The sequence below is a fragment of the Mus caroli genome, chromosome 2, assembly GCF_900094665.2.
Source record: "Mus caroli chromosome 2, CAROLI_EIJ_v1.1, whole genome shotgun sequence".
Taxonomy (NCBI): Eukaryota; Metazoa; Chordata; class Mammalia; order Rodentia; family Muridae; genus Mus; species Mus caroli.
The window spans coordinates 29,693,958-29,720,843 of record NC_034571.1 but is presented as its reverse complement, the minus strand read 5'-3'; the positions used below and the strand labels follow the sequence as shown (position 1 = coordinate 29,720,843).

Here is a 26,886-nt window from a genome sequence, read left to right as displayed (position 1 = left end):
ACACATGGGGACTCACATGTGACAACAGAGCACCCCATGCCTTCTCACACATGGGGACTCACATGTGACAACAGAGCACCCCATGCCCTCTCACACATGGGGACTCCATGTGTGACTCCGCTGGAATGGAGAGCTTCTGCAGCTGCCTGAACTCAGGTTTGTAAAGCCTCGGGGATCATGGCTGAGAGTGCCAGGAGCCCCGCGTGCCTGTGTTGCTTGGTGGGCTGCTGACCCCACTTGCTGAGCAGTGGAATCGGAACCTGATAAGAGTCAGAGTTGTGCTTACCAAACCCACAGATGACACAGTCACTAGAGAGAGTGGCTGTGCCAGAGGATAGGATTGATCCTGCAGATAGAACTCCATAGCCACAGCACCATGGCAACCAGGAGGTAGGAGGCAGTGGTACAAATAGGACCTCTCTAAGGTCACATGGCCTACAGTATAGGGCCAAATCAGGAGACCTGGCCCAGAGGGTGGGTGCGTGCAGGTGTGTGTGTGTGTGTGTCTGTATATTTGTGTATTCCTGTGTCTGTGTGTCTCTCTGTGTGTGTCTCTGTGTGTTTGAGTGTGTCTGTGTCTGTCTGTCTGTGTTTGTATGTCTCTGTCTGTGTGTTTGTGTCTCTGTATGTCTCTCTGTGTGTATGCGTGTCTCTGTGTATGTATGTCTCTGTGTCTGTGTGTATCTGTGTGTGTATGTCTGTATGTCTCTGTGTCTGTGTGCTTGTGTCTGTGTGTCTCTGTGTATGTGTGTGGTGATAAGCTTGTTACCACGCACCCTGCTGTGTATGGCCAGACTGCATCCCCGGCCCACCTGTCAGGTTCAGTGGAGTTATGTAAAAGCTGCTGAAGTGCAGGGTACAGAGAGGCAGCTGGCTCCAGACATCTAAATGGCTAGCCAGCAGAGAGAAAGCACAGCACTCGTGAGTGAAGGGGAAGGGGGAAGTTGCAAGGCTGCAGATTTGGGAGTCAAGGTTTCTTTCTTTTCTTTTTGAGACTGGGTCTCTCTCTATAGCTACATAACCTAACTTGTTATGTAGATCAGAGATCCACCTGCCTCCGAGTGATGCTCAGATGGTGAAGGGTGGCCTCCAGTGAGTGTTGGGGGTGAGACTGTCAGTGTGTGTGTAACTAGATCATGATGGTGCTGAGTTAATCAGGAATTTACTGATGGATTCAGTTAGACGGATGATTGGGAAATGTTAGACACTGGAGAGGTAGGCTTCAATGAGGGAGGGAGTCGCTGGAGTCTACCTCCTCCCTCCCTCCCTCTCTCCCCCCCCCCACCACTTTGAGGTGAGAAACTACTCAGCCGCATGCCTCCCTGCACTCCACACTGGTCTCCAGAGCAGCAGAGCTGGCTGACCGCGAGAGCCTTGCCCCTCCGGGATATGTTGTTCCAGTAGGAAAAGAAACGAGGACCTCAAGCCTCTTCTCAGGCCTTAATCAAGAAATGTCTCACCTACCTCCTACCCTGACCTAGTGTAGTTCCCAGTTGCTGTGATAAAACACCCCAACAGATACAGTGTAGGGGAGAAAGGGTTTACTTTAGCTCATTTTCCAGGTGACAGCCCATCATAGCAGGAAGTCAGAGCAGCCTGAACTCAGGTCACGTCAAAGAACTGTGGATGCCGCATGCTCGTGCTCAGCTTGCTTTATCCCCTTGTATACACATCAGATCTCCTGCCTAGGGAGTGCTACCACCCACTTTGGTGCTGGGTCTTGTAACATCAATTAACAATTAACATTCTCCAGGTAATTCCCCATAAATATGCACACAGGCCAATCTGATTTAGACAGCTCTTCACTGGGGCTGTCCTCCCTTCCAGATTGTGTCAAGTTGACAAATTAAAGCCAAGCATCAAACACCCTTTCTTGGAAATCCAGGTTCAGCAGACACCTTGCGGTGTGTCAGGAGGGCTCAGGGTGAGCGTTGGTCAGTAAGGCCTGCTCCAGATTCCACCCACACCACCTCTTCCTCTCCAGTGCTGGTGGTAGTGACGGAGGCTCCAGTTGGAGGGAAGCTGCCACCATGGCATATCTCTGAGGTGGGTACAGGCAGGCCTTGCCCAATGCCCAGACCTCAGTGGTGCTGGCACCATGTCTCAGACCAGTGTTGGCTTGTGTAAGCAACAGTTTCTGTGTGACCCCAGAATGGACACCAGAATCCTGGACATACTAATGCAGTGGTGAATGAGGGCACCTAGAAACTAGAACACATGCACACAGTGGCTGTGCTCAGCCCTACAAAGTGCATCCCATGTTTTGGTCACAGCATCCTCCCTCCAGGTGCAGCCTGCTGGGAGCCATTCCAAGGTGTCAGGCGAGCTTGCCTCTCTATGTCCTGGTACTTGGTGCTTAGAGGGGCTTGGGGGCTGTCCCAGTGACTTGTGAGCTACCAGAATGTTGTCAGTCACAGTTTCCAAAGTATGTTTCTCAGTGACAGACATAATTATACTTAACTTTTTACATGGATATTATCAGTCTGTGACAGATACCCTGGGAAATAGGGCATTTTTTGTGGCAGAAGATCTGTCACACGCACTTACTTAGTCTTCCTCTCGGGGACACCAGGATTCAGTCACAACTTTTGCATGTCGGTGTCAGGTTTTGAGAACATCGATCCTGCTGACCTCAAAAATGGTTCATCATTCAGGTCCCAGGGCTGTCATCTAAAAGGTTAATGGCCTTTCCTGCAGGAGACAGGAAATCACACCACCTACTCTCATCGCTGTCATATCCCTTGTCACAGCCCATGAGCTATATGCCATCCTGCCTGCCGGATCCTGCCTCCCTGCTGGACCCAGGGCCCAGTTCTGCTGACTCATGAAATGATCTGGTTGACTGGAAAAGTAGCCCCACTGAGCCGAACCCTCAGGTGGATAGCACAATCCCGTGTCCACAGGACAGCCTCAGACCCTCCTCCTACCTCCTTTCACCTTCGGTTACAAGGGATCTTTGTGCCATAGATGCTGCCCCCACTTCACCTGCTGAGGCAGGACTGGAGCAGGAGGCCTACATGGCTGAGGCTGAGGCCAGCTGTCTTCTACTTCCTGTGGCGGCATGAGCTTCCAGTTCTTCATGGTAGATTAGTACTGCAGGCCTTTGCCTGTAAGAATGCCTGGCAGATTCTACTCAGGCAGAGGACAGCTCTCTGCTCAGGCTTGGGTGAGATGCTGTGGTTTGGTGTGGAGTCCATCATTTCCTGAAGGGTCAGATAAATCCTGCCTCCTGGTCAGATTAGGAGACAGGGCTGAGAGCTGGTCCCGAGGAGAATTGTTCCTCCCTGCTAATAGTCAGTGGACTGTAGCATGGGCTAGGTTGTTCTTCCATAGTAAGTCACAGGTAATGCAGAGGTGGGTGGTCACTCTGCCCCGATCCTGCCAAGAGAGGTTGGGGCTCAACACCCCAACAGTTTGATGTTCTTTCCTTCACATGAAACCCCCCCTTTACAGTTGGGGGGGCACCACTGCTTCCTGGCCTCTCTCCTGGCCATGGTAGCCCCAAAAGACTGGCTACACAGAAACAGTACCGGTGATGGCACAGTGACACTGTGAGTTGAAACCTTTCAACTACACCAGAGAGTGGTTGGGAAGAAATAAGGCCACAGATGGGTCAGGACTTCTGAGTTTCAGGTGTCCAACATTTGGGAAATATTTTCAGAATGTGTGTTGATTGTATAACATGAGTTAGTGTGGAGCCAGGAGTAAACATGAATGTACCTACCCCCCCTTTCACCTGTGGTTCTATCTGTCCAGATATCCGTCATCAGCTGCAGATAGCACAGAACCCACACCGTAGTGCCGGGCTGCCTAGCCCCATCTCCAGGACCCTGTGAGCAATAAACAAATGCCCTAGCAATAGCTCCACAGGCAGGCGCTACTGCCAGCCCCATGTCAAGTGGAGAGAATGGAGACTAGGAATAGGAAGTTAGGCCTTCCCTAGTGCCCCACAGCTGGTGTCTCAGAGCCCAGGTCTCAGCTCATAGGCCAGTTCCCTTCACCTTGCAAGTTCCCCCTATGCCCACTGCCTGTGGTTACGTGACCCCTGGTTGTTGAGTTTATTGAGCTTTTATTAAGAGCTGGACCTCTGCCTGATTGAGTGTCAGCCCTCTGGTACCCAGCTATCTTAAGCAAGCTGCTTCTCCAGGCTCCAAACCAGCTGTTAGAGGGGAAGTGGGTGGCAGGGACTTCCCAGAGGCCCCCTGGCTGGACATGATGTCATCAGTCTGAATCCACACTACAGGGGCAGGGGTGGTGCCATTGAGCTGTAGCTGCTGACCAAAGACAGTACAATCCATACCCAAAGGTCCCTGTGTCATACTCCTGTAACACAGCTCCAGGACCCTGCTTTGGCAAGCATTCAGGCAGTATTGACTCTGGAGTCATGAGAATACTGTGGGAGCCACCTGCCCAGTTAGGGGCACTTGTGGACAGAGCCTGTGGCTACCTCTGAAGCCAAACCCAGCTTAGGATCAGCGTCAGGATAATTTTGAAGGAGAAATTTCATTAGAATGCAGTTTGGTATTGTTAGATATGAATGATGACTTTAGGCTGAGCAATACACTTTTAGATATTAATTTTTAATACTGCTTCTTGGGAAGTCAGGGCTTCTATTTAATGAAGAATTGACTATTAGTCAATATGGCTCCCACCTCTGAGCCACGGCGGCCGTCAGTCTCTCACACCAGGTTTTAACAAGGTGTTTGCTGCTTGCAAATTTGCTAGAACTCTGCAGATTGTATGACATAGCGAGTGTCTTATTTCTCACAGTGACAGTTGTGTGGCTTCTGCATGGAGTGTGTCCTGGAAAGCTGGGTTATGGATGCCAAGTCCTTTCTGAGGCCCACTCTCCAGTACATCTCTGCTCTGTGTATCAGCTCCTGGCTTTGGAGAAAGGCTGTTTCAGGATTATGAAAATAGTTGTTCGTGTGTCAGACCAGACTTATCAGCTCACTTTGGGGTTGGTTTTGCGAGCCTGGCCATTTAGAGGAGGGTATGTACCTTTTATCAGTGGGTGCTGACAGTCTGTTTGCAGGAAACTCCATGAAATATTTCACCTGGGTCTCCAGTGGAAATCTGGCCGCCAAACAAAGTAAAATGAGCACCAGGGCTCTTTCCCGGGGTCTCACCCCGCGCCACGATAGACTGCTCTGTTTCAAGACGGGATTTCAATTATTAATTTGGATATTTAATAAAATCCTTTGCCTTCAGTAACTTTCAGAAAATCTTTTGAGTTTATTTGGGTTGGGTTTTTGCCCACAGAGTGGGTAAAATTCAATTCAAATATCCTCCTTGAACAGCATATAGTTTCTTTCTAGTTGAATGATATTAATAGTGATTATTAGAATAAATACTGCTGTTATTGTTTCAGCTACAAGTTTTTGAGCATCTTGTATTAGGCATCATGTAAACACTTAAATGCATGTGTGTGTGTGTGCATCTTTGCAACCGAGGTACAGGGTAAACAACCCAGTCCCTTTTCTGAGAGAAGATTGACCTTGGAGAGCTCATGACTTAGCTCAAGCCTGCGGAGTGAGGCTTAGCAGAAAGCAGCGGAGAGCCCAGGGGCCTCCAGCACACCCTGCTTGCCTACAAGGAGCCTCCTGGGTTTTCAGCTCTTTGCCTCTGTGTTTCCTATAGCCAGCAGGTATGAGCTGGCACAAGACCAATCACAGCTGTCCAGCCCATGGCCCACATCCCACCCCCTCCTTTGCCAGGCTTTATTCTGCTAACCAAGATGTTTTCTACAGCTCTTAAGATAGAGTGGGCTGGAAGAGGAAAGAGTTGCCTGGGGTTCTTGGTCAGGGGTCTGGGCCTTCGAGCACAGCCTGGCCGCTCGCCGGCTCTGGGCTCTCGGCTCTCACGCAGGCAGCTCATTATGAGGCAGCTTGGCCCCCTGCTCTGGAAAGGCAGCCATGTCAGCTGGATGAGAAGCCAGCAGTGCCCATGTGTTCTTGGTTTTAGAAGTTAGGTCAGTGAGGTTTAGAGCCTCTTTAAATATTTCACTTTATAAGATTAGACTTGATCATCTGGGATGGAAGGGTGGCGCCCCAGGCCCGGGCTTGGCTTTTTTCTTCATTTCTTTCACAGGGGAGGTAGGTGTTTTGGCATTGCAGGGTTCGAGTATAATAAAAACCTAAGGGTAGTGAGTAAATACAGTGACTTAGAGTGCTGCAGCAACTCGGAGAGCTTACTCTTTTTATTTTTTTATTTTTGGAAGGAATTGTGAGTTGAAATATAGCAGAGTGGCACAATCCTTGTAAGAACCCTCCCAGGCTTTCAGGGACTAGTGAGTCTCTGTTCTCCACCTGCTTGGCTCCTCTCAGCGGGAGGACTGACAGCAGCGTCCTGCAGTCCTCTGAATAGGTGGGGAGCTCTACCACGCATGCTCAGGTGTGGTGAGCGAGGCCACAGCTCTTTCTAATCCCAGGATACTTCAGGGATCTGGGCTCCCAGTGTTCCCTGGTCTCCCGACAACACGGCAAGTTTCTCAGGTTTTCCACGGAAGATAAACATGCCACCAGGGCATGCTCCCCTCTCCCCAGAATCTGCCCTCAGTCACCATATGAACAGCGGGGTGTGGGGCAGTCAGCCCAGTGCCCCAAGCAGTGGGACCCTGCCTCCTCCCACCCCAAGTCAGTGGGAGCCCTGTGTGTTGGCTGTCATTTCCTGTCATGTTCTGTGGAACATGCTCACTCTTCATACCTCTTAGAGTCTAAATTTCAAAAGTAATTTGTCACTTTCAAAGAGTGTGTCATTAATAACCATTATTTAGAACTGCTGAGTTGTGTGTGTGTGTGTGTCTGTCTGTCTGTCTGTCTGTCTGAGTTAAGCACCCCCAAAATTGGCCTTGCTGATGGCAAACAGTGCCTCCACATTGATAGATCCAGCCCTCCCCACCCCTAACCCCACCCACAAGTGAGTTGTCCCCTGTCTGCCTTTAATCACCACAAGGGTGGGTGGTGACAAAGCCTGGCCAAAGTCTGGCCTCAGCCTGGCCTCCTGGAACTCATTAGTATTATTGCCAAAGACAGGATTTATAAATTGAGATTTTTTTTAACTGCTTGGAAAAAATTTCTATTGCATTTTATTGTTCTTACAAGAGAAAGAAGGGGAGAGAAGAAAGATTTTCTCTTCAAGCATTTGAAACAGTAAATAAAGAACCCGAACTTCAGCTCTCCCTAGGTGTGGACCCTTAGCAGTTGTCATAAATGCTGCAAAGATGGCATCTGGGCACCCTGGGGCTGGGGGCCGAGGGAGCACCTCCAAGCCAGCAGATGGGTGGCAGTTAAGAGACAACATTGGCATTCAGTGCATGCCAATCGCACCGTTATTCTTAACATTAAAATTCCACTAAAGCACTAATAATTACTGTTAATACCGCCGAGTGGAAAGTTACAGTAAAGGAGCAGTGGTAGAAACAGTATTTAAGGGAGAGCTGGCGGCATGAGAAGAATGCAAATAAGCGTTATTAGCCTAATGATTCTGCCGTCGCCATGGTTGTGCGGCACCAGTGTTGTGAATATGTCATCCAGCACCCGTGAATTTGGAAAGTGTGTCAAAACACAACTTCAATTAGTTTGCTCTAATTATGGCTCTGGAGAGTTTGTGACTACATCACTCCTCATTAAAAGAGATTTTCTTATGTGGATTAATGTAATATACAAAGGAAAGTTTCAAAGTTCCTGGTGCCATTTGCTCCCATCAGGAGCTTGCTCAGAGCAGGCCTGAGAGACCCAGAGTGTCCTGCTGGGACCAGATGTAGGCAGGAGGTCAGTGGGGAGGCTGCCTTGAGAAAGACAGTGTGGTGTTCCCTTCTGTCCTGCTGAGTGGCCATTGTAGGAGGAGGTAGGATGCCCTCCCAAAGAGGGTGCTAAGCCATTTGAATCTGTTAGGAAACATTTGCCACTGTGGCTCTGTCAGTCTGTTGCTGTGCCTGAGCACGTCCATGGAGCGCAGAAGAGGACATAAGCCTGAGTGAGGATGTCGAGAAGACATGGCTTGGCAGTGGGAGCCTTACTTCCGGTTACATAATCTCTGGGGTAGAATGTAATGAAAGCCAACCAAAGTGTTTTCAAGGGGGCTGACCACAGAGCTCGGCCCATTAAGTGCTTGTCATGCACACATACGGACCTGAGTTCAACATGAAAGCCAGATGTGGAGGGTGCCATGAGCACACTACGCCAGAAACACAGAGGAGCAGCTTGTAACGTCTCACAATGTCAGAATTTACTGAGCAGTTCTGATGATGGCAATTTGTCATAAACCCACCTTCCGTGGTAGCTTGACCAAGGCAAGTGCAAGCTCTCTCATTCCTATCTTAATTACTAATGTTAACTCTCATATCACACAGCACACAGGAAGCACGTCTACGTATTTTTTACATGGACATGGTTTACAGAGTGAATATATGCCCAAGAGGCTGCAGCAGGGATCACAAAGTCTCACAAGTGGGCTGAGAGTCCATGTTGACTAGCTGATGAACCAGCCAATGGCTGAGGGAGCTGCTGTGGGAACTGCTAGGTGATGAGTAACTGGGCTGACTTGACCACTTGGGGCAAGTCTCAGCACTCCTCCAAGCCTCTGTTTCTCCTTCTCTAAGATGGGGATACAGGCACCTCCATGCTGACTCAATGCAGCTCCTGGGGAGGGTTGAGTGGGGGTAGGGTAGACCTGTTGTAGCTGGTGCTCCATCGGCATGCAGCATGCAGCTCTTCTCCAGTGCTCATCTGGATCTCCATCTCAAGTCACTGCAGGCCTAGGTCACATGCTGGGCTCTTTTTTTTTTTTTTTTTTTTTGCTTTCTCCTCTCAATCTTAACTCTTCCATACACCCCCCACCCCTACTCCCAACAGAATCAGGGCAGAACAGAGCAGGAGTCCTCCTCCCTGCAGAGCCAGAGTGTTCTCAGGCAGGGAGCAGCTGGGAAGGGGTTAAGATGGTAATTGTGTAAGTCTTCCAGGCTTTCTCCCAGTTCTACGATAATTTGATGAAGAACTTCACCCTAATTAAATATTCAAATTAGGAATAAGTGTCAATATGGCTTCCCATTGCCTGGAACGATGATTAATTGTATTCAAAACTCCAGTGGCCGCTGTAATCCGAGCTGCACCATTGTACCTGATTATTTCCGTGCTGCATTTGCCATGTTTTTGTTTTAAGATTTAAACTAGTAATTGATTTGCCATATGCCGTCGAGCTGCGCGCACTTTAAAGCTGCGCCGCGGGAACTCGGGGAGCTGAGATTCCTTAGACTTCCTATGACAGATTTTGTTTTGGTTTTTTTGGCTTGTCTAGTGCATTATGCTCTGTGAGGGCTGGGGATGGCCCATGAGGGAAACTCATCATATAGGTTGGTAGGCTGGCGTCGTATTGATCAAATGGGTGGCTTGGACAGAAGCGAACACTTTTGTGTTTGTGCAGTTCCTTGGGTAACATGTTGTTGTAGAAAGAGCATGGTTTCATTGGCAGCCCAGCCATTTTCTTTAGCTCTGTGACCTTGGGTAACACCCTCTGAGCCACTGTGTCCCCATCCGTAGAACACTGTGAACCCTACTGGGTTGTTTAGAGATGGTTGTGGGGCATTTGAATAGTAGAAACCATCCTACTCCCAGGAGCCTCTGGCATCCCTTCCCCAGAAAGCCCTTCTCCACTGAGTCCACGCTGTCTTCCATCTCTCTCCACCAGACATTGCTTGTGTCTGTGGCATTGTCACTTTGACCCAGGAGTAGCTGTTTTGTTGCCTGAGCCGTTTCTCCCCTTCCCAGGTGAGGCCTTGCAGGAGACTGTCAACAGGTGTTGGCTGTTGTCCCCAACCCTCTATTATTTTAAAACCAAAGTCTGAAACCTTATACTCCTCTAGTCTTTGGATTTTAGAGCTTTTTCGCTTTGTGATAGATTTATGTGTGTTTCAGTTTGTGGCCAGTAAACTCCTGCTGGGAGAACGTGCTTCACTCTGGCTTCTTAAGCCATCTCAGCACATAGCACAGTGCTTAGCAGGAGACCTGTTAAAGACAGATGCTGGGCTGGTAAGATGACTCAGTGGGTAAGGTTGCTTGCTACCAAGCTTGACAACCTAAGTTCTATCCCTGGACCCATGTTAGGAGAGGACTGACTCTCACATTTTGTCCTCTGACCTCCACATGCACACCATGGCACTGACACACACAGACACACACACACACGTAAAAATAAACATAAAAAATAACCACTCGGACAGTCTATGGCTCCTGTGTGCACAACACTTGTAACAACACTCGTCTCTCCATGGAGGCCTCTGCTCACTAGGACAGTTAGAAAGCTTTTGTGATAAGTATAAAAGCACTTGCCTTTGCTGGTGTGGAAAAATGTCACATCAGACTATAAAAAACGACAGTGGCGGTGACTGGGAATGGCCTTCCAAGAGCAGCAAGAGAAGAAAGAGCACAACAGAAAACAAGTCGGGGCCTGTGGCTGCTGAAATGCGGCCATTCTGTTTTCCAGGACCGGGGCCCAAGAATGAGGAGCCTCTGGCTTCACTGGGACGCTTCAGAGCTCAGTCCCAGGATAGGCCCTCCGAGGACCTGGAAGCAGGAGCCATTCTGAGAGGTCTGAGAGGGGTCTCATGCAGGCCAGGTCCTTGCAACTGAAATGATGCATTTTAATTACCTTCAGGGGGAGCCGGCCCCTGAGCATATGGTCCTTAAGAAGCAAGGGTCCCCAGACTGTCAGTGAGTGTAGTCACTGGCCAGGGACCTTCTTCTGACACCGTGACCAGCTTGTAGTGGGGATACTCCAAAAGGTGCTGATTAAAATGCCAGCAGGTGCAGGGAAGGCCCATCTCCGTGACTCCCGCACCCTGCTCGCACCAGGTGTTTTCTCAGAGCCTTTTTCTTCATTAAGTGGTGTTCATTAAGCACGTCCTCACACCTGGTGCTGAGGCTGTGCATCGCAGCCGACTTCTTCCCAGTGGTGTTTTGCAGGAATAAAAGGGAATTTCATTTAGCCATTTGCCACCCCACCCCCACCACTTCAGCTCAGCTGCCATTGCTTTTGAATGGTCCTTCTGCTGTCCCCAACCCTCCTTCTTGGACTACCCGAGATCACGTCCCACACACTTGGTGTCGATGATGAGACAGCTCTTTCACACCAGTGCTGTGCTGCGGGCTGTCCCCTGTGCCCTCTCTGAGAGTCTCCCCCTGGCTTTGCCATTGTCAACTTTCTGATTAGAAGGGAAGCAGTGTTTCATCAGAACATTAGCAATGAAAACCATGAGGTGTGTGGGGTGGGTGCATCCGCCCTCCCCTCAGCGTGACTGCTGATGACACCACAGTCACGTCCCAGAGCTGGACATCCCTCAGGCTTGTTGGCACTGGCCCTGTGCACAGGAGGAGGCTGTCCCTCAGGGCTGGCTGTGACATGCTGTTTTGGAGCTGTCTAACAGCTGTGTTACAGAAGAGTATCCAGCTCAGCTGTCCCTTCTACTTGTTCCGCCCCTGGCAATGTTAGGAGGTCATCAAAGCTGCCCCATTTTTCTGCCCAAAGCCCCAGTTCCTGCCAGCTGAGGTTCTGCTCCATACACAACACTTCCACCAGTCCCTCAGCCTTCCCCCAGCTCTGAACCCCCATGGCCACTGCTCTATGTATGTATCACTCTTTATGGTGATCTTACAGTGTTGTCTTCAGATTTTTTGTGAACCTTCATAGGCAGTGCAGAGTTGGCACCCAAGTCCAATCTCCAGCAAACTATGTGCCCACCTGCATAGCTGGGTACCCGAGGAACTCCACAGGTATTTCTGCAGGCTGGGCAGCCTCAGCACCTGGCTACCAGCAGGTAGCTGGTTTGAGGATTTCGTACTGACTTTCCAGGTAGAGTCTGTGAGAATGTCAGCTAGCCGTATTTTCCATCTAAAACACAGCATTTCCCACGTCCCTCTCTGTCCTCATGGTTCCAGAGAGAATGGCTAAGCTCTAGTCTATCTACCCTGTCTGCTTCCCGTTCCTAAGCTTGGAATGAACTAGAGCATTTCCCCCAGAAAATATCTCACTCTGTTGCCCAGGTGACCCCTGAACTTCTGCAGTAATCCTTTCTGACTCAGCCTCCTTAGTAGCTGGTTAGCAGCTACAGTTTTAATGCACTTATTCCAGAAAAAGAGGCGGCTGTGCCTTCTTTGTTGTCTTCAGCTGGAAGTAAAAAGGTTTCTATGGCACAACTTTTTATCTTCTAAACTCAGGGTCTCTGTCATCTTTGGGCACTGAGTATATTAAGAAAAGTCAGAAATTGCCATGGGTATTTTCCAGGACTCACTCACCACCCGAGATGCCCCCACTGCTCTGGCGTTCCAGGAGCTCCCTTGTCTTTGCTTACTTAGACAGGACAGGCTTTGTTCAAGTGGGACGTGCATATTGTAAGCTGTGCATACTTCATATGCTTTGCAGGTGGATGTGTGTGTACACATGAGACATTCAACAAACCAAGGTCTTGAGCGTGCCCCCGCCCCCCCATGTGTCTGTAAAGGGCAGCCACTGGTCTAGCCCTGTGGAGTAGTTTGCATTCCCTAGAATATTCCAGAAATGGCACCATAGTGTGTATTATTTTCTGTTACGTTTTACTCAATCTAGTTGCCCCCAAATTAACCCATCTTGCATGTCAGTAGTCTGTCCCTTTTTGATTGCCGAGTTGACACAGTATGACAAGTCACTCTCTAGTCACCTGGCATTGTACATCTGTTCTGTTCTTAGTATTGCCAAAAAGCCAATAGAACTTTTGTGAACGAACCTTGGTATAGAAACACACTTCTGTTTCCCTCTCTTGGGCAGAAGCCTCTTGGGTTGTGTGAGTGGCTGTACTTGACTTTTAAAACCTGACCTGAAGCTGCTTTCTGATGTGGGTTTGCTGCTGTGCTCCTGCCAGAGCCCCCTGACTGTTCTGGCTCCCCTCATCCTCGCCAAGGGTTGACAGTATCCATCTCTGACATCGTTTCACTCTGGAGGTGGAGGGGTTGCATTTACTGTGATGGAAACTCACATGGCCCTCCCAACTCGTGATCCAGTCTTTTCACGGGGAATTTGCTCCTCGTGTTTTCCTTAGGGATGTGTCAGTTCCAGTGTTGTACCCACTTCCATGCTAAGTTCTCTTCTAAGTTTTAAGTGTTCTGAATATGCTCGTGTCAGAGTGCACTGGATGCTGGTGCCTGTTTTCTCTGGGTCTAGCATTTATTGTCGTTTAAAAAATATTTTTATTAGTTGTATAATGCTGTGTATAAATACTTCTGCGTGTGGTGTGCACATGTGAGCGCAGATGCCTTGTGGAGTCCAGAAGAGGGCGTTGTGGGCCCTGGAGCCAGAGTTATGGATGGTTGTAAGCCACTGGATACAGTTGCTGGGAACGACACTCAGATCCTCTGCAAGAGCATGCTGCGCTCTTAACTACTGAGCCAGCTGCCCAGGTCTGTGTGTAGTTTGTGATGTCGTGTGTGTGTGTGTGTGTGTGTGTGTGTGTGTGTGTGTGTATAAAATATTTAACCCAGGCTGGCCTGGAGCTCATAGTGATCCTCCTGCCTCAGCTTTCTGTATGCTAGGATTGTAGGTATAAGCTACCACACATGGCTTAGCTTATGCTTTTTAATATCCCATTTAAGGAAAGTCAAATAGCTCAATATTGTAGAAGTGCTGTGACCTGGCATCCCACTTGGAAGTCTCAGGAACCCCTAGGTCTCTGAAGCACACACTGAAATCTGGTGCTTTAGAAGGTGACTTTCAGCCCTGGGAGAACAGAACGAAGAGACCCTTACGTGTCTGTACAGGGGACACAACACAAAAACAACAGTCATCTCCAACTGCAGGTTAGCCACAGCCCCCCTTGCTACTGTCCCCACAGTCTGAAGAGACAGCTGGGTCTGCTGCCACCCAGCAGAGCCATCTCCCTTCCATGTGACCATGGGGTCCGAAAGATTGATGGTTGCATTTAAAACATTCGCACAGACCTGGAATCAACCCTAGAAAATACAGATTTAAATGAGCAAGGAAAAGGCAGAATGAAAGGAAATAAATTGTGCTGGCAACTACTGTCACGTAATAAAATGTCATGTGTAACTGAAGGGCTTTTGCACAGGGCTGTCTGAGGCTTAGTGGCCATGTTAATTGAATAAGGTGCCTCATATTGACTCGGGGCAAGAATGAAATTTCCCTTAGCATCTATTTAGCTGAAGTTGTTGTTGGCAGCGGCCTGATGCTCATCTGTTACAGAACTGCCAGCCCCTCTGCACTGATGTAACGGCTCCAGAAGCAGCGTCCACCCGGCCCTGCAGGTATGGCCTGTCTCTGGCAGGACCTGACAGGGCCTGAAGGAACAAAGCTAGACAAAGGCTCTGGAGGGCTTAGAGGCTGCCCGGATGCCTTTCCATAAACCAGATGTTGGAAAAATGGTTACCTGAGCCAAGTAGCGGTTGTTGATGACTGATGATCCCTAAGATTCCTAAGGAGAAGGCAAACAGCCCTCTAGCTTTCCTGGTGTTAGGGGATCTCTCCATAGTCACTGTGTCTGGCCATGAAGTGGTCACTTGCAGCCCACTCTTGTGATCCCCTGTTTCTGTTACACAATAGGCACCAGACACAGTTACCTCCTGGGATATCTTGGTAGTGGTTGAAGCTGTGCAGCCCTTGACCCAGCTTCAGAAGAAGCGGTGATCAGAGCAGCCCCTGGAACGTTCTGTCCCTCCCTCCCATCGCTGCTGCAGCACAGTGCTTGCCTTGATCTCACCTGGATTTGGCACGTTCTTGGGGCTGGCAGGTTCACTTTCAAATGTGGAAACTCGATTTTTGTCCTCCTCCTCCTCGCGGGTGCCTCAGGTGCCAGTGTGGTCTGTCTAGCAGTCTCCTATTTCAGCATGCAGTTGTACTGCAGCTGCAGCTGTCCCCCAGTGTTTGATATCTGTGGCTTTATAAGCCGTGCCACGAGGAGTGTGTACTGTGTAGGTGAAGTTTTCCTTGAGTCGGAGGGAGTGACATTTTCCAAACCATTAACCAGCCCAGTCCTGAGGAGGCAGGTGGGAAGGCTTGCTGGAAAATTCCCAAAATCATCCCTAATTACAAGTCAAAGTCAAATGTATTCATTCAGCAAGTCCTAGGCAACTTTACAGGGCTTTGTTCTCAGCACTGGGGTGTTGAGAGGAGAAGAAAAGGTGCAAATCGAGCTCTGCCCACAGAGGGAGGGCTGAGCAGGGAGCAAGGTGGGCTCCTTGAATTAGAAAGGAATTCTTAGGGGCTGGAGAGATGTCTCAGCAGTTAAGAGCACTGACTGCTCTTTCAGAGGTCCTGAGTTCAAGTCTCAGCAACCACATGGTGGCTCACAACTATCTGTAATGGAATCTGATGCCCTCTTCTGGTGTGTCTGAAGGAAGTGACAGTGTACTCACATACATAAAATAAATCTTTAAAAAGAAAAGAATTGTTGGGGTGGGTTATCTCTTCTAGGGTGGTCAAAGTGGCTATAGGTGACGCAGCCTGGCCAGCTATAGGTAAGGCAGCCTGGCCTGCAGAAGCCTCTGCAGAGGACAGAGCAAGTGCAGAGGCCTGGAGCAGTTCTGAAAGCCACAGGGACAGGACACAAAAGGCTGAAGCTGGAATTGGCCAATGTGGGGGTGTGGGCTGGGCTAAGCTGACAAGACCTCACAGCCATGGGGTTCAGTTTAAGACAGAGGAAAGTCCCCAGTGGGTTTGCGTTGGCTCCACTCTCAAGCTCTCAGGAGCCAGGGCTCTAGGATGGCTAAGGAAGAAAGGGTTGATTTGGGCTCACACTTTGAGGATATAGTCTATCCTGGTGGGGAAGGCATGAGGACAGGGGCTGAGGCAGCTGGTTACATTGTACCCACAGTCAGGAAGTGCAGAAAGAAGGCCCAAGCGCTCAGCTTGCTTTCTCCTGATTATTTGGGCAGGGACCCACTGCCCTGGGGGTGGGGTGTTGCTGTAGGTCTGGGGTGTTGCTGTAGGTCTTCCCAACTCAGCCCGATCTGAAAACTCCCTTCCTGCCATGCCCAGCGACTTGTTTCTGTGGAGATTCCAAATCCCATCAACTTGACAAGATTAACCCTCGCGCCAACTTAAGGGTTCACCTGGTTCTGTGACACTTGTTTTGTTTGCATCATGACCTGTGTCTGCTGGCAGATGGCATGTCTCTTCAGAGGCCACCCAGCTCCCAGATGCTAGCATTGAGACTGGGTCCCATATCCAGTGAGTGAACTGTGGAGGGCCAGGCCACTAGCTGTCCATCTGTGTACAGTGCACTGCCACCTGCTGGGGTGCCATGGTAGGTTGTGGCAGAGATCTTGAATCCACTGGGTCACTGGCTTCAGAAAAATGGCCAGGACATTGCCACCCAGCACGAGTGACCTCTCTCTAGCCTAGGTCCAAGATCTGAGGCAGCATAGCTTTAAATAAAGTTATTGCCTCCAGGAGATTTAGGGATCTGTACTCTCGTTTCCATTCTTACTTGTGTTTCTGTTAGGAGGCCCATCTCCTCTCTGAGTCACCTTCTGTGGCAGGGTTAAGCACTGGGTATGAGGTGGCCACCCTATGTCTGACACTGGGAACTGCAATTGAAACTTGCTTCAGCCTCAGCTCCTCTCACCTGAGCACTGTGGATCTGTGCCCCCAGCCCCAGGTCTCTGCTTCCTTCCTGAGAGAAGAGGTGCCAGAAATGTAGAAACTTGATTTCCATTTAACACTTGCCTGCTGAGTGGCTCCTTCCTCAAAGACTTAGGCCTCTGCCTGTGCCCTCTTATGTCCATATTCCCATGCCCTTCATGTAGCCTCATGAGATATATAGAAACCATCCCTTCCCTCCCCGCGCCCCCCACCCCCGTGAGTTCCCAAATGTTGTGGCCACTGCTTTCTTCTTCCTTCACCCACCTGCTTCTCTCCATGGCAGAGAGGCCTGGGGTCCACAAGTCCCTTGGGGGAAATGCTCTGTAGAGAGCTGCAGTGCCTGAGCCAGCAACACTTGCTGCCACAGAAAGACCAAGAGGATTATGCCCAACACTTGACTGGGTCAACAAGCATTCAGTAATTGTCTGTGACAGAAACTGCCTACGTGCCCCTGCTGTTGTGTTGACATCTGCCCCCGCTGCTGAGCACACCCCAGCCCTGAGAGAGAACATCCACAGGCGGTTGGGTGGGCCTTGAGGAGGCTTGAGCGGGAAATCTATGGTGACTGCCCCACCGGCATCTTTGCATTAATAGCTGGATGTAGCCTACACATAGGCAACTGAACCGCCCTAGGCAGCCCCGGGCAGGCCTCCAGGAAGCTGGCAATGCTCCTCTGCTCCCAGAGCGGCTGGGCCCGACTCTCCCCATCGCCATGGTTCTCCTCGCCATGTTTTCTGAAGGCAGCCATGAGCATGCTGAGTGGGCGCTTGCTCTGGACTAAAGCTCACTTCCGCATTCTGGTCACAGGCTCATAGCCAGCCTTGTGGGCCTAGGGGAGGTGCTTTCCATGAGGACATACTGTGTGCTGTGTGCCAGGGGGTGCAGGACACAGTCGCTCAAAGCAAGGTGCCATGCTGATTGTCAGAGGTCGCTAGTCCCCTACCTGAGAGTGAAATCCTTTCCAACCTGTGGTGGATGTGGACACCACTCTTCCCAGCCGGGATGTCTTGATCATACTGACGTATCTATCCCACACTAAGCTATGGGTTAGACTGCTGATCTCTGGGGAATACCCTGTAGGATGGAAGAAAATGTCTGCTGGTTTCTTGGGAAGGTCAAGGCTGAGGAAGAAGATGGGGGTCTACTGAAGCGCGTGCTCTGCCACTCCAGAACGCTGCTCAGTTATGGATGCCATCGTGTGCTTGCTGAGGCCATAGCACACTCTTTGTAACCGCCTTTCTCCCTGTCTCCTCAGGCACATCTCCCTAACACTACCGGCTACCTTCCGAGGCAGAAACAACACCAGCACAGACTATGAGTACCAGCTCTCCAATCTGTATGCCATATCAGGTATGCGGGCCACGGTCACAGGCCAGTGCAGCACTGTGCATCTCAGTCCCCAGCCATGGTCTCTTCCCTGCAGAACCTGGCTTTCCCTTTCCTTTGTGTTGGAACTTAGCCAATGGTATGTTTGGAAGCAAATGAGGTGCAGTGTGTTGGTTTCTCAGGTTGGGGGCATGCTCACCACAGCCTTTACATGCCAGCGGGCAGGCCCCGCTGAACACCCAGTCCTGCCTGCCAACGTGTGTCCCTGCCTGTCCTCACCTTAGTTTCTCACAGGCGGTGTGTGTCCAGCAGGGACACAGCCTGTTCCCCTCGCACACCCAGAGTCCATGTCTGTGGTTTCTGAACTCAGCCTGGAAAAGGATAGTGTTCCTGTGGCAGGAACTTCACCAGGGAGGAGGAATGGGGCAGCCTCACTGCAGAACAAAGAATCATGAGGTGTGAGGCCATACAGGTGACTGCTTAGAGCCCAGGAAGCCCACAAGCACCCCCATCACTGGGGAACACGGTAAATCGGCGCCACTTAGCAGCACACATCCTTAATGCTGAGTGACATTTCGAACACGGGAACATGACACCCACTCATGTCCCATAATGAATCGGTTATTTAAAAGGTAATCTCTCTCTCTTTTCTAAAACCTGCAACTTCGGGTTACTAAATAGGTGAGCTCCCACAGTGGGGTAATTCCTGCCAGTGTGCGTGCGTCTCGTTATGATCGCTCCCTAATAGGTTTGGAAGTGAAAGCACAGGCAGGTTGTTCCATTTCTGGGCCGCACTCCTGCTGGGAAGGGGGGAGCCCCGAGTTCCAGCTCTGGCTCTGCTCTGGAAGCCAGGGCAGAGGGGGGGAGGGGCAGGCCACATGTGTCTAAGGAAAGTGTCTCTGGGGAGTGCGGCTTCCACACCAGGACTATTTCAGGAGAGTCGTCAGGGGAATGTAACAAGTGTGGAAGGATGGCATGTTTTGTAGACAAGCTGACTTATCTCCCAGATGCTCAGTGTCAGAGGGGGACATAACAGGACTGTGACGCCCAGGTCCACCTCCCGCAGACCGCCCCCCCCCACACACACACACGCCTCTTCTCGTCGGCAGCTTGCACATCTTACAGCTTTGGCACTGGGCAGCACCCACCATCCCTGTGTCCTCTGATGGCTTTCCCAGCTGTTGATGCTGCCTCAGCAAATAGCCCACAGGGCACAGGCTTCGATCTGGCAGGAATGTGATCGTCTGCTCTGGACCGCTGCTTCCGTAGTGCAGTGTTGATGAAGTGTTGACTGGGCTCATTTCAGCTGCTGGTTTAGCAATAGCAAGGTAACAGCCTTGGGGCACAGGGGAAGTGGGTCAGAACTTCCTGTCCCATTTATATCCATGACAATCTGTGGGATTTTCATCTTCAGAGGTAGTTGAGGCTCTAGCTCAGGCCACAGACAGCTCAGGTCTCCTCAGCAGCTACAGGCCCCAAATCACTCTGCTAGGAGCTGGTTCTCACAGGGTCACCAGAAATACCCTGCAGGCCCTCAGGACTCCTGGGAGGCCTGCAGGCTCACCATGGCAACTAGTGGAGCGGGGACTGGGAAGTCCATCCATCCCCTTCCATCCCCCATATCGCCTGCCCACCTCTGTCTTGTTCTAACTCAAGGGCACAGAGACCACCCTGTCTCTGCCACCCACATAAGCTCTATCTGGTATCAAGTGGCACACATCTCAGTTTGGTGTAAGATAAGGGTTTCTAGAGGTTTAATCCAAAAACCTCATAAGGTGACCCATGCCCCAGGCACCAAGCCCCATGCTGACTCCCCAACAGTGGAAGTGCTGAAAACCATGACATGACTCATCAGACCCTCTCCTCTCAGCCACCAGTGCAGATCGCAGCACTCTTGAGGCTGAGCCCTGGTGCATGCTTTCGGTGTTTCCTGAAGATAGCCATAGCCATTTGATAATTTTTGGCCCTTTCTAAGATAAGGAGCTGTAGGAACAGTGTGACTAGAAATGTAAAATGCAGCCCTGTTGAGTAAGTGTGGGGACATTTACTTTCCAATTCCCTTCCCTGAGCCAAGACAGTCTCCTTCCATCCCAGAGCCTATATCAGAGCTCCTGTGGCAGCAGAAGAGACCATACAGAATGCTGCCAGGCAGACTCATTGAGCTTGCATCTGTTCTGCCCAGGAACACCAGACAAGTCCCTCAACATACACCTGCATGTTTCCAGGGTCAAGGGCCAGCCCCTCTACCAGCTTGTTTCCTGTCTGCGGCTTCCTCTTACCGAGCCAGACTTTGTGCTTTCACAGCCGTGTCGTGGTTTTCAGTGCTCAGACACATCAGGCACATCGGCCATGATCCACCCAGTCCAGAGACTCGTTCTTGCTGTGGACATGGGTGAGGAACTTGCTGGCTCGGCATGAGAGTCCTGGAATGTTTATATCCCTTTTGCTGCCTTCTTACCCCCCCCCCCAAAAAAAAGCCATGAAGCAGTCATTTGTCCCACATCCTTCCTCTCCTGGGACTGTCTTCTAGAAAATTCTTACAGATGTGAAATCTAACTTATCAAAAGAAGAGCTGGGGACCCACAGTGAGGACTGTTGTTTTTTATATGAATACTCTGAAGCAAGGAGAGAAATGTATGAGGCCATCTCTTACTTGACCAAGAAGATGTCCTACAAACTATTCAGTGGCCTGGCTTTTTAGTTAGCCACAAATGAAGGGAACGTACAGAACGTTCAGGACAAGAACCTTGTGAGGGGAAAAAAAAAAAAACCCAACTAGTTGAATCTTAAGTGAGATTTCTTTTTAAAAATATAAGTTCTAGGAAGATCCACACCAACATGTTTAAGGGATTTTCTTCTTGCATGGGCAAGCAGTGGCCTAAAGCTCTCTGACTGTCCCCTCTCATGTCATCCTTTCCTGAGTGAGCCCCTGAGTCATGACTGCCACCTGTATATACCTCTAAGATATGAGCCCCCTGAGGGTTCCCCTTGGCCTCAAGTGGATCTGATTAGACATTTCACCACCAACCCTGAAAATGTTCCGCAACTAATTTTTTTTTAGCATCTTATTTTCTAGGATACTTTTAAAAAGATTATTTTTTATGTGTATGAATGTTTTGTTTGTATGTATGTGCTTGTGCTGTGTGCCTGCCTAGTACTCACAGAAGCTAGAAGAGGGCACCAGGTCCCCTGGAACTGGCGTTACAGATAGTTATGAGCCCCAACATGGGTGCTGGGAATTGAACCCAGGTCCTCTGGAAGAACAACCAGGGCTCTTAACTGCTGAGCTGTCTTTCCAACCCAGCATCTCTTATTAATGAAAAAAATCTTCTATGCTGGCATTTTAGCCCTGTCAGCAGGGGCAAGAACAGAGGCACAGCTGTACTGTTTTGCCCACAGTACCTGGGTTCTTTTAGGAACCTAGGATTCAAGTAAAGCATGACATACTTGGCTTTGATACAAAAAGAAATTTCAGGACAAGCCAGCATGAAGTAGGGTCATAGTTTGTTAAACTAGAAAGGCATCTCTGGAAAGAATAAGGCATACCAGAGCACAGGGGTTTGGGGATGAGGAGTGGGCTATGGAGGTGGGAGGTTTCTCAAAACAGACCTCAGCTCAACTCAGTATCCCAGCATCCGCTGCATGCAGTGTTTCTGTGGCTCTTGGGTTAACCTCAAGCGCTTGTTAAGGAACCACCCCCTCCTTTTCTGATAAAATTGGTTTTGGACTCTGAATGTTTCTTGGATAAAACTCAGAGCCACTGCTATCTCACAAAGGTTCAGGATGTGTCCCTCTCCTGGCCACCCTCATGTTTCCCAGAGGCTTTCTTTTTCCTATAACTTTCTTCAGGTGTTTAGATGTCTGACCATCCAGTGGTTTCTGTTCCACCTGGTCTAAGGACGATTTTAGGTAGAGCCCAAAATACACACAACAAAATCAACCTGGATGAGAGAAAATGATAGCAGGGGGTGGAGGTGGGTGGGAAGGGGCATAGATTGGGTGCGTCTGGCAGCTGCCTGGCAGTGGGTGCTGGGTTTGACTCTAAGTCTTGGTAAGATTGTTGGCAGGGTGCTAGGTGCTAAGTATCCTTTTTCTTGATCACAGAGAATAGTCTTTCCTCCCAGAACACAAGTGGAAGACAACCCAATGTAAGCAGTCCTGAAAGCGGAATGGAATGAGCAGAGAGGCTGTGGGTGCGCCCTGCTGCAGCCAGCCCTGGCTCTAATTCTGCTCCGTGTGAGATGCTCCAGGTGGATAATAATCCCACAGATACATATGGACAGTCACAGGTCCATCAGGCAGCTCTGTATATGGGGAGAGAACTGTAAAAATTTACATTCATGGGCATTTATTCTGTTCGTAGCACACCCAGCTTTCTGTGCAGATAATGGCGTTTGAGAACAGCCCATGCAACCTGGGTACTCAGCTGGCCACTCTCAGCTGAAGTGGCCTGCATCACTGGAGATCTTGGTGAGAAAAAACTCACCTAGGCTATCCCTCCCCAGTTCCTGCTGTCACACACTGTAGCAGGGGACTCCCGAGGGAAGGGTCTCGATGCCGTTTCCTAACCCAGGGTACTTCTTCAGCCGCGTGGCAGATGCACTTAATGACTGCGCCTCCAGAGCAGTGAAGCTGGGCGCCCAGGCCTCTGCTGACTGCAGTTAGGAGCTTCACGAAATTGCCTTTTTAAAATAGTTTTTGAAATTAAAATATAATTACAGTTTCTCCCTTCTCTTTCCTCCCTCTAATTGCCTTTTAAACCACAGAAAAGTTTTTTTAATCTTTGAGGGGGGGCATTGAAGGTATAAAAATTAAGCAAATACAAATGAAAACTGTCAAGTGAGAAAAGCCACACACACACACACACACACACACACACATCTCTGGCCCCAAGGGGCACTGCTGTGCAGAAACACAGGGTCCTTGTCAACACCCCCAGGCAGGTGGCCCAGTGTCATGATCTGGCCTGGGCCGGCCGCTCCATGGCTTTGACTCCCTACTCCCTAGTGTTAGGTCCCCTACACACCCCTAGCGGTCTCTGATGGCTCAAGCCACATCTTCCTGGCCTCCGTGGCTGCACTCTGAAAAACTAGATCCTCTTAAGATGCTTGATGCCGAGGAGGGCTGAAGGTGCTTGGGTTGAAGTCTGTCCTCTTGTCAGGGCAGACAGGAGGACACTTTTCTCTGAAGCAGAGATCTGTGGATGAGCTGCAGAACGCTGGCATGGGCTGCGAAGGCACGAAGCAATTAAAAATAATTAATGATTCCTGAGGATCAGCCTTTCTCCATGCAGTTTTAATCCAGTTCTCATTTAAATTGGAAGATGGACATTTAATTATCAGTATTATGAAACTCGTGATTTATACATTTCATCCAATGGGATAAAATTTCTGCCAGCAGCTCTTCATCTTGTGGCAAAGAGTCTGTATGTCTTGTGAGGGGCGGGGGACATACTTTATGGCAAGAGACTGTGTGTCTGGGTGAGGGTTGCTGCTTGTTTGAAACCTTACCAGCTGTACAAACAGAACACTCCACCCCAAACATAGTTCCTTTCATTTGGAGTGACCTGTCTGTCTGTCTGTCTGTCTGTCTCTGTAAGGAGAGAAGTGGATGTGATTGCTCATACCTGCAATCCCAGCACTAAGGAGGCCAGGCAAGGATCAGGTTGCTGTGAGCTCCAGCTAACTGGAGTGACACAGCTTGACTCAAACGAAACACTGAAAATATACCTACCTTGTGCCTTAGTGAAGCTTTTCAGGCTGGGATCGAGAGGAGTGAGGCTCAGATGACAGGGCAGCCCAGATCTCCTGTGGCATGCAGATAACACTTGGTTCCACTCGTGGCATGCTGTGGGTCTCCTCCTAGTTCATACATGAGCTGAGTGGGTCACTAATGATGGCCACCGGATGCTGCCTCTGTGTTCCCTGCGTCCCTGTGGCCTTCATCTTCCGTGGACATGCTCTTGTGGCCTGAAGAGATGATGCATTTCCCAGCTCCGCTTTCCTTTATCTATTGGAGCGCTGGGGATACCTGGGACGACTTAGAAAGCTGTTAGGTGAGTGCCCAGCAGGGAGAGGCAACTTGAACCAGCCACAGAGTGCAGTGTGGGGGACATTCCAGAATGCAGTGAAAGTGGCTGACCTGACAGCAGTGCTCAGGTCCAGAGAGAATTGAGTGGTGACAGTGGTGGCAGTAGTGGCAGGGGTGGAAGGGACTTCAGTTACCACAGTGGGGGCTGTGGCTCACCTTGTGTATCCATTGGGCCTAGCCATGACTGGCAGTGAGATCAAGTCTACAGAAAAATATAATAAGGATAAGAAGAGCTGAACAGAAGGATGGGAATTGATCACCCAGCATATCTGTAGATCCTGATGTAGAGGGGTGGCTGACAGGTGGCCAGGTTCGCTCTGTACACAACCATGTGTGCGCTGTCAGGCGCACGCACACTGCCTTGTTTCGATTGATGAATTGCCTGCTTTCTTGATTAAACCTTCCGTCACTTAAGAAACAAAAAGCCTGTGTTTAGATGGCAGAGTGGGACATGTCAAAAAAATCTGTCTCCTTTACCTTTGTGCAGATGTGGGCACAGACTGTAACATGTATTATTAAAATGAATGTGGCATTTACTGTGCATTATTCCTTCCCTGGGAGAAAGGACTGTAAATTATATGCTAATAATAAGCTTTAACCCTTTCGAAATGCAGAAAGATTTAAGAGTGCAAATCCTCACAGAGGCCTGGCTAATTGGATATGCTTTTGTACATTCCCCGTGGCCGCCGTGTCACAGGAGTTAATGAACACTACGCATAGGCCCGTTCACAGGGGCACTCAAGAGCTCGAGCCAGTGTCTCTGCAAGGCTCCACAGAGGGGCAGAGCCTGACACCCTGCCCGTGGCCCATGGCTGGCCCATGGCTGGCCCATGCCCTATGAATCCTCAGCTGGAATGTTAGCATGGCCCCTCCTCATTTTCTACAAGCCCACTTGGCTGGGCTTGTGGTCTAGCCCAAGCAGGTGCCTAGACACACAAATGCTGTGGCTTGCCCACTTGACCAACCCTTTCTAACCGTAATGTCCTGCTGTCTCGGTGGCAAGTGCTTCCTCCAAGCACAGCCTGAGCCTTCATCTGCCGGTCAGACCTGCATGTCTCCCATGTCCCCAGCCATGAGTGACTGCATCCTTCCAGACCTCTCCTGCCCAGATCAATCTGCCCTTTGACATGTTGTACCCCTGTCCTGCCAGCCTGCGTCACTCTCTGAGTCCTTGCTCCGCTCTGCTTTTACATCCGGCACAGCACCAGTTCCACCCACCTTGCCTTTTTGTGTCTTTCCCAAGTGACCTTCAAAGGCCTATTATCAAGCGTTCTTCTCAGTCTTTTTAGGGTCCCTCTGCCCGCAGTCTGCCGCCATCCTCCTGGCTCACCCTACACTTGCCTTGTGCTAAGCACCTTCAGTAGACAAGGGCCTGTTTGAAAGCCTGGGGGTGGGCTTCTCCCCTTTCTAAGTCAGGAAGATGTGGGTAACACAAAGTCCACAGAAGGAGCAAGGCTGCTAAGCCTCTGCTCATTCAGCAGACTCTGGGGCCCATGGCAGGCTCTGTGATCATCAAGAGACCTGTTGGCAAAGGCTGTCACATCATGTTCAGAATTTTGACACATGCTACCCAGCTTTCAGAGAGAGAAATCCTGGGTGCAGCCTCCCAGGTCGTACACTGCACAGCGTGCATGAGTAGCATCCCCTAGAGGCTTGCATTATGCTCAGGCGGGTGACACAGTGCTGTAGCTACTCTCACACCTGGGAAAGACAAGGAGTGTCCAGCCCCCCTCCCCAATTGCTGGGAGGATCCAGGGCTTAGTAAAAACAGTTTGCAAGGCAGGAGGTCTTGTGGGAATAGGGGTGCTCTCCATACTCACTTTCTCTGCTGGACATGACCTGTGGAGGAGCCCAAAGATTTGTGGGGAGTCGTGACTCAGGACACACTGGCACATGCCCAGCACGGTCTTCACTGCAGCCTTGTGCTCCCTCCCAGAAGTCTGATGGATATGGTCACTTCTGACTGTTAGGGAAGATATGTTCTCCCCCGCCCCAGTACAGGGAAACGGGCAGTAAAGGCTCTGCGACTATTCAGCCAGCATCTCTGGAAGCCGGGATGCCGAAATGCATCATCACTTACAAGTGGGCTATTTTCTATGGCAGAGAGCCCACAGGCCCTTCTGGGGAGGCGACAGGATGACGGCTTAGGGGCAGGAAAGAGGGAAGTGCCAGGCAGGCAGAGCCTGCCAGCAGCATCTATAAAATCTTCCTGCATGTGCCTTTGGTGTCTGCAGGAAAAATCCTTGGTGGAGCTGATGACTGCCGGGGCCTTTGTGTGTGCTTCTACTCTCTGCAGGTGGGGGAGCACCAAGACCTACTCCAGTTTAGTCATTATGGAAAATTAAAATATTATGAGGTGACAGGTACTTCAGAGCTCTTAAGTAGGTGGCCGACTCCCACTGCGTTCTCGGTCTGTATTTGGCTTGAAAGCCTGGCAGAGCTTGGGCAGCAATGCCTTCAATTCATGGGTGAGGCAGACAAGGGGCCTTGGATGGACCTTGGCAGGGACTTGCAGATCAACTTCAGGCCTGAGTTTCCCACCAGGGATCTGAGCAGCACCGGGTCTGGGTGGATGCCACATCTCCCAGGTCAGTTTGGCAAAAACAAGTGCAGTTGTTTGAGACAAGGTGTGGTTGCACCCCATCAGGGCCACAGGTACCATGGATACATGCAGCTCAAGGTGGTCCAAGATCCTACCTGATGCTATATATCTACAGGCCCTAGACCTCATGGGCACTCTGTTTAGACAGCACCCTGACAGAGAGCAGGTATCTGGGCACTCCTTCCTCCCCCTGTGTTCATCTTCTCATAACTTCCTTCCAGGCAGAGGACCCCATTGCAGATATG

The 26,886-nt window shown here is 50.2% G+C and overlaps 1 protein-coding gene across 1 annotated transcript in view; it reads left to right on the top strand.

The window, feature by feature from the left end:
• Window positions 1-26,886, top strand: part of Mvb12b (multivesicular body subunit 12B) — a 157,380-nt gene that overhangs the window by 66,844 nt on the left and 63,650 nt on the right. The window contains exon 7 of the mRNA XM_021153581.2: window positions 17,879-17,973. Within this exon, the coding sequence (XP_021009240.1) occupies window positions 17,879-17,973 (95 nt within the window). The remainder of the gene's footprint in view (window positions 1-17,878; window positions 17,974-26,886) is intronic.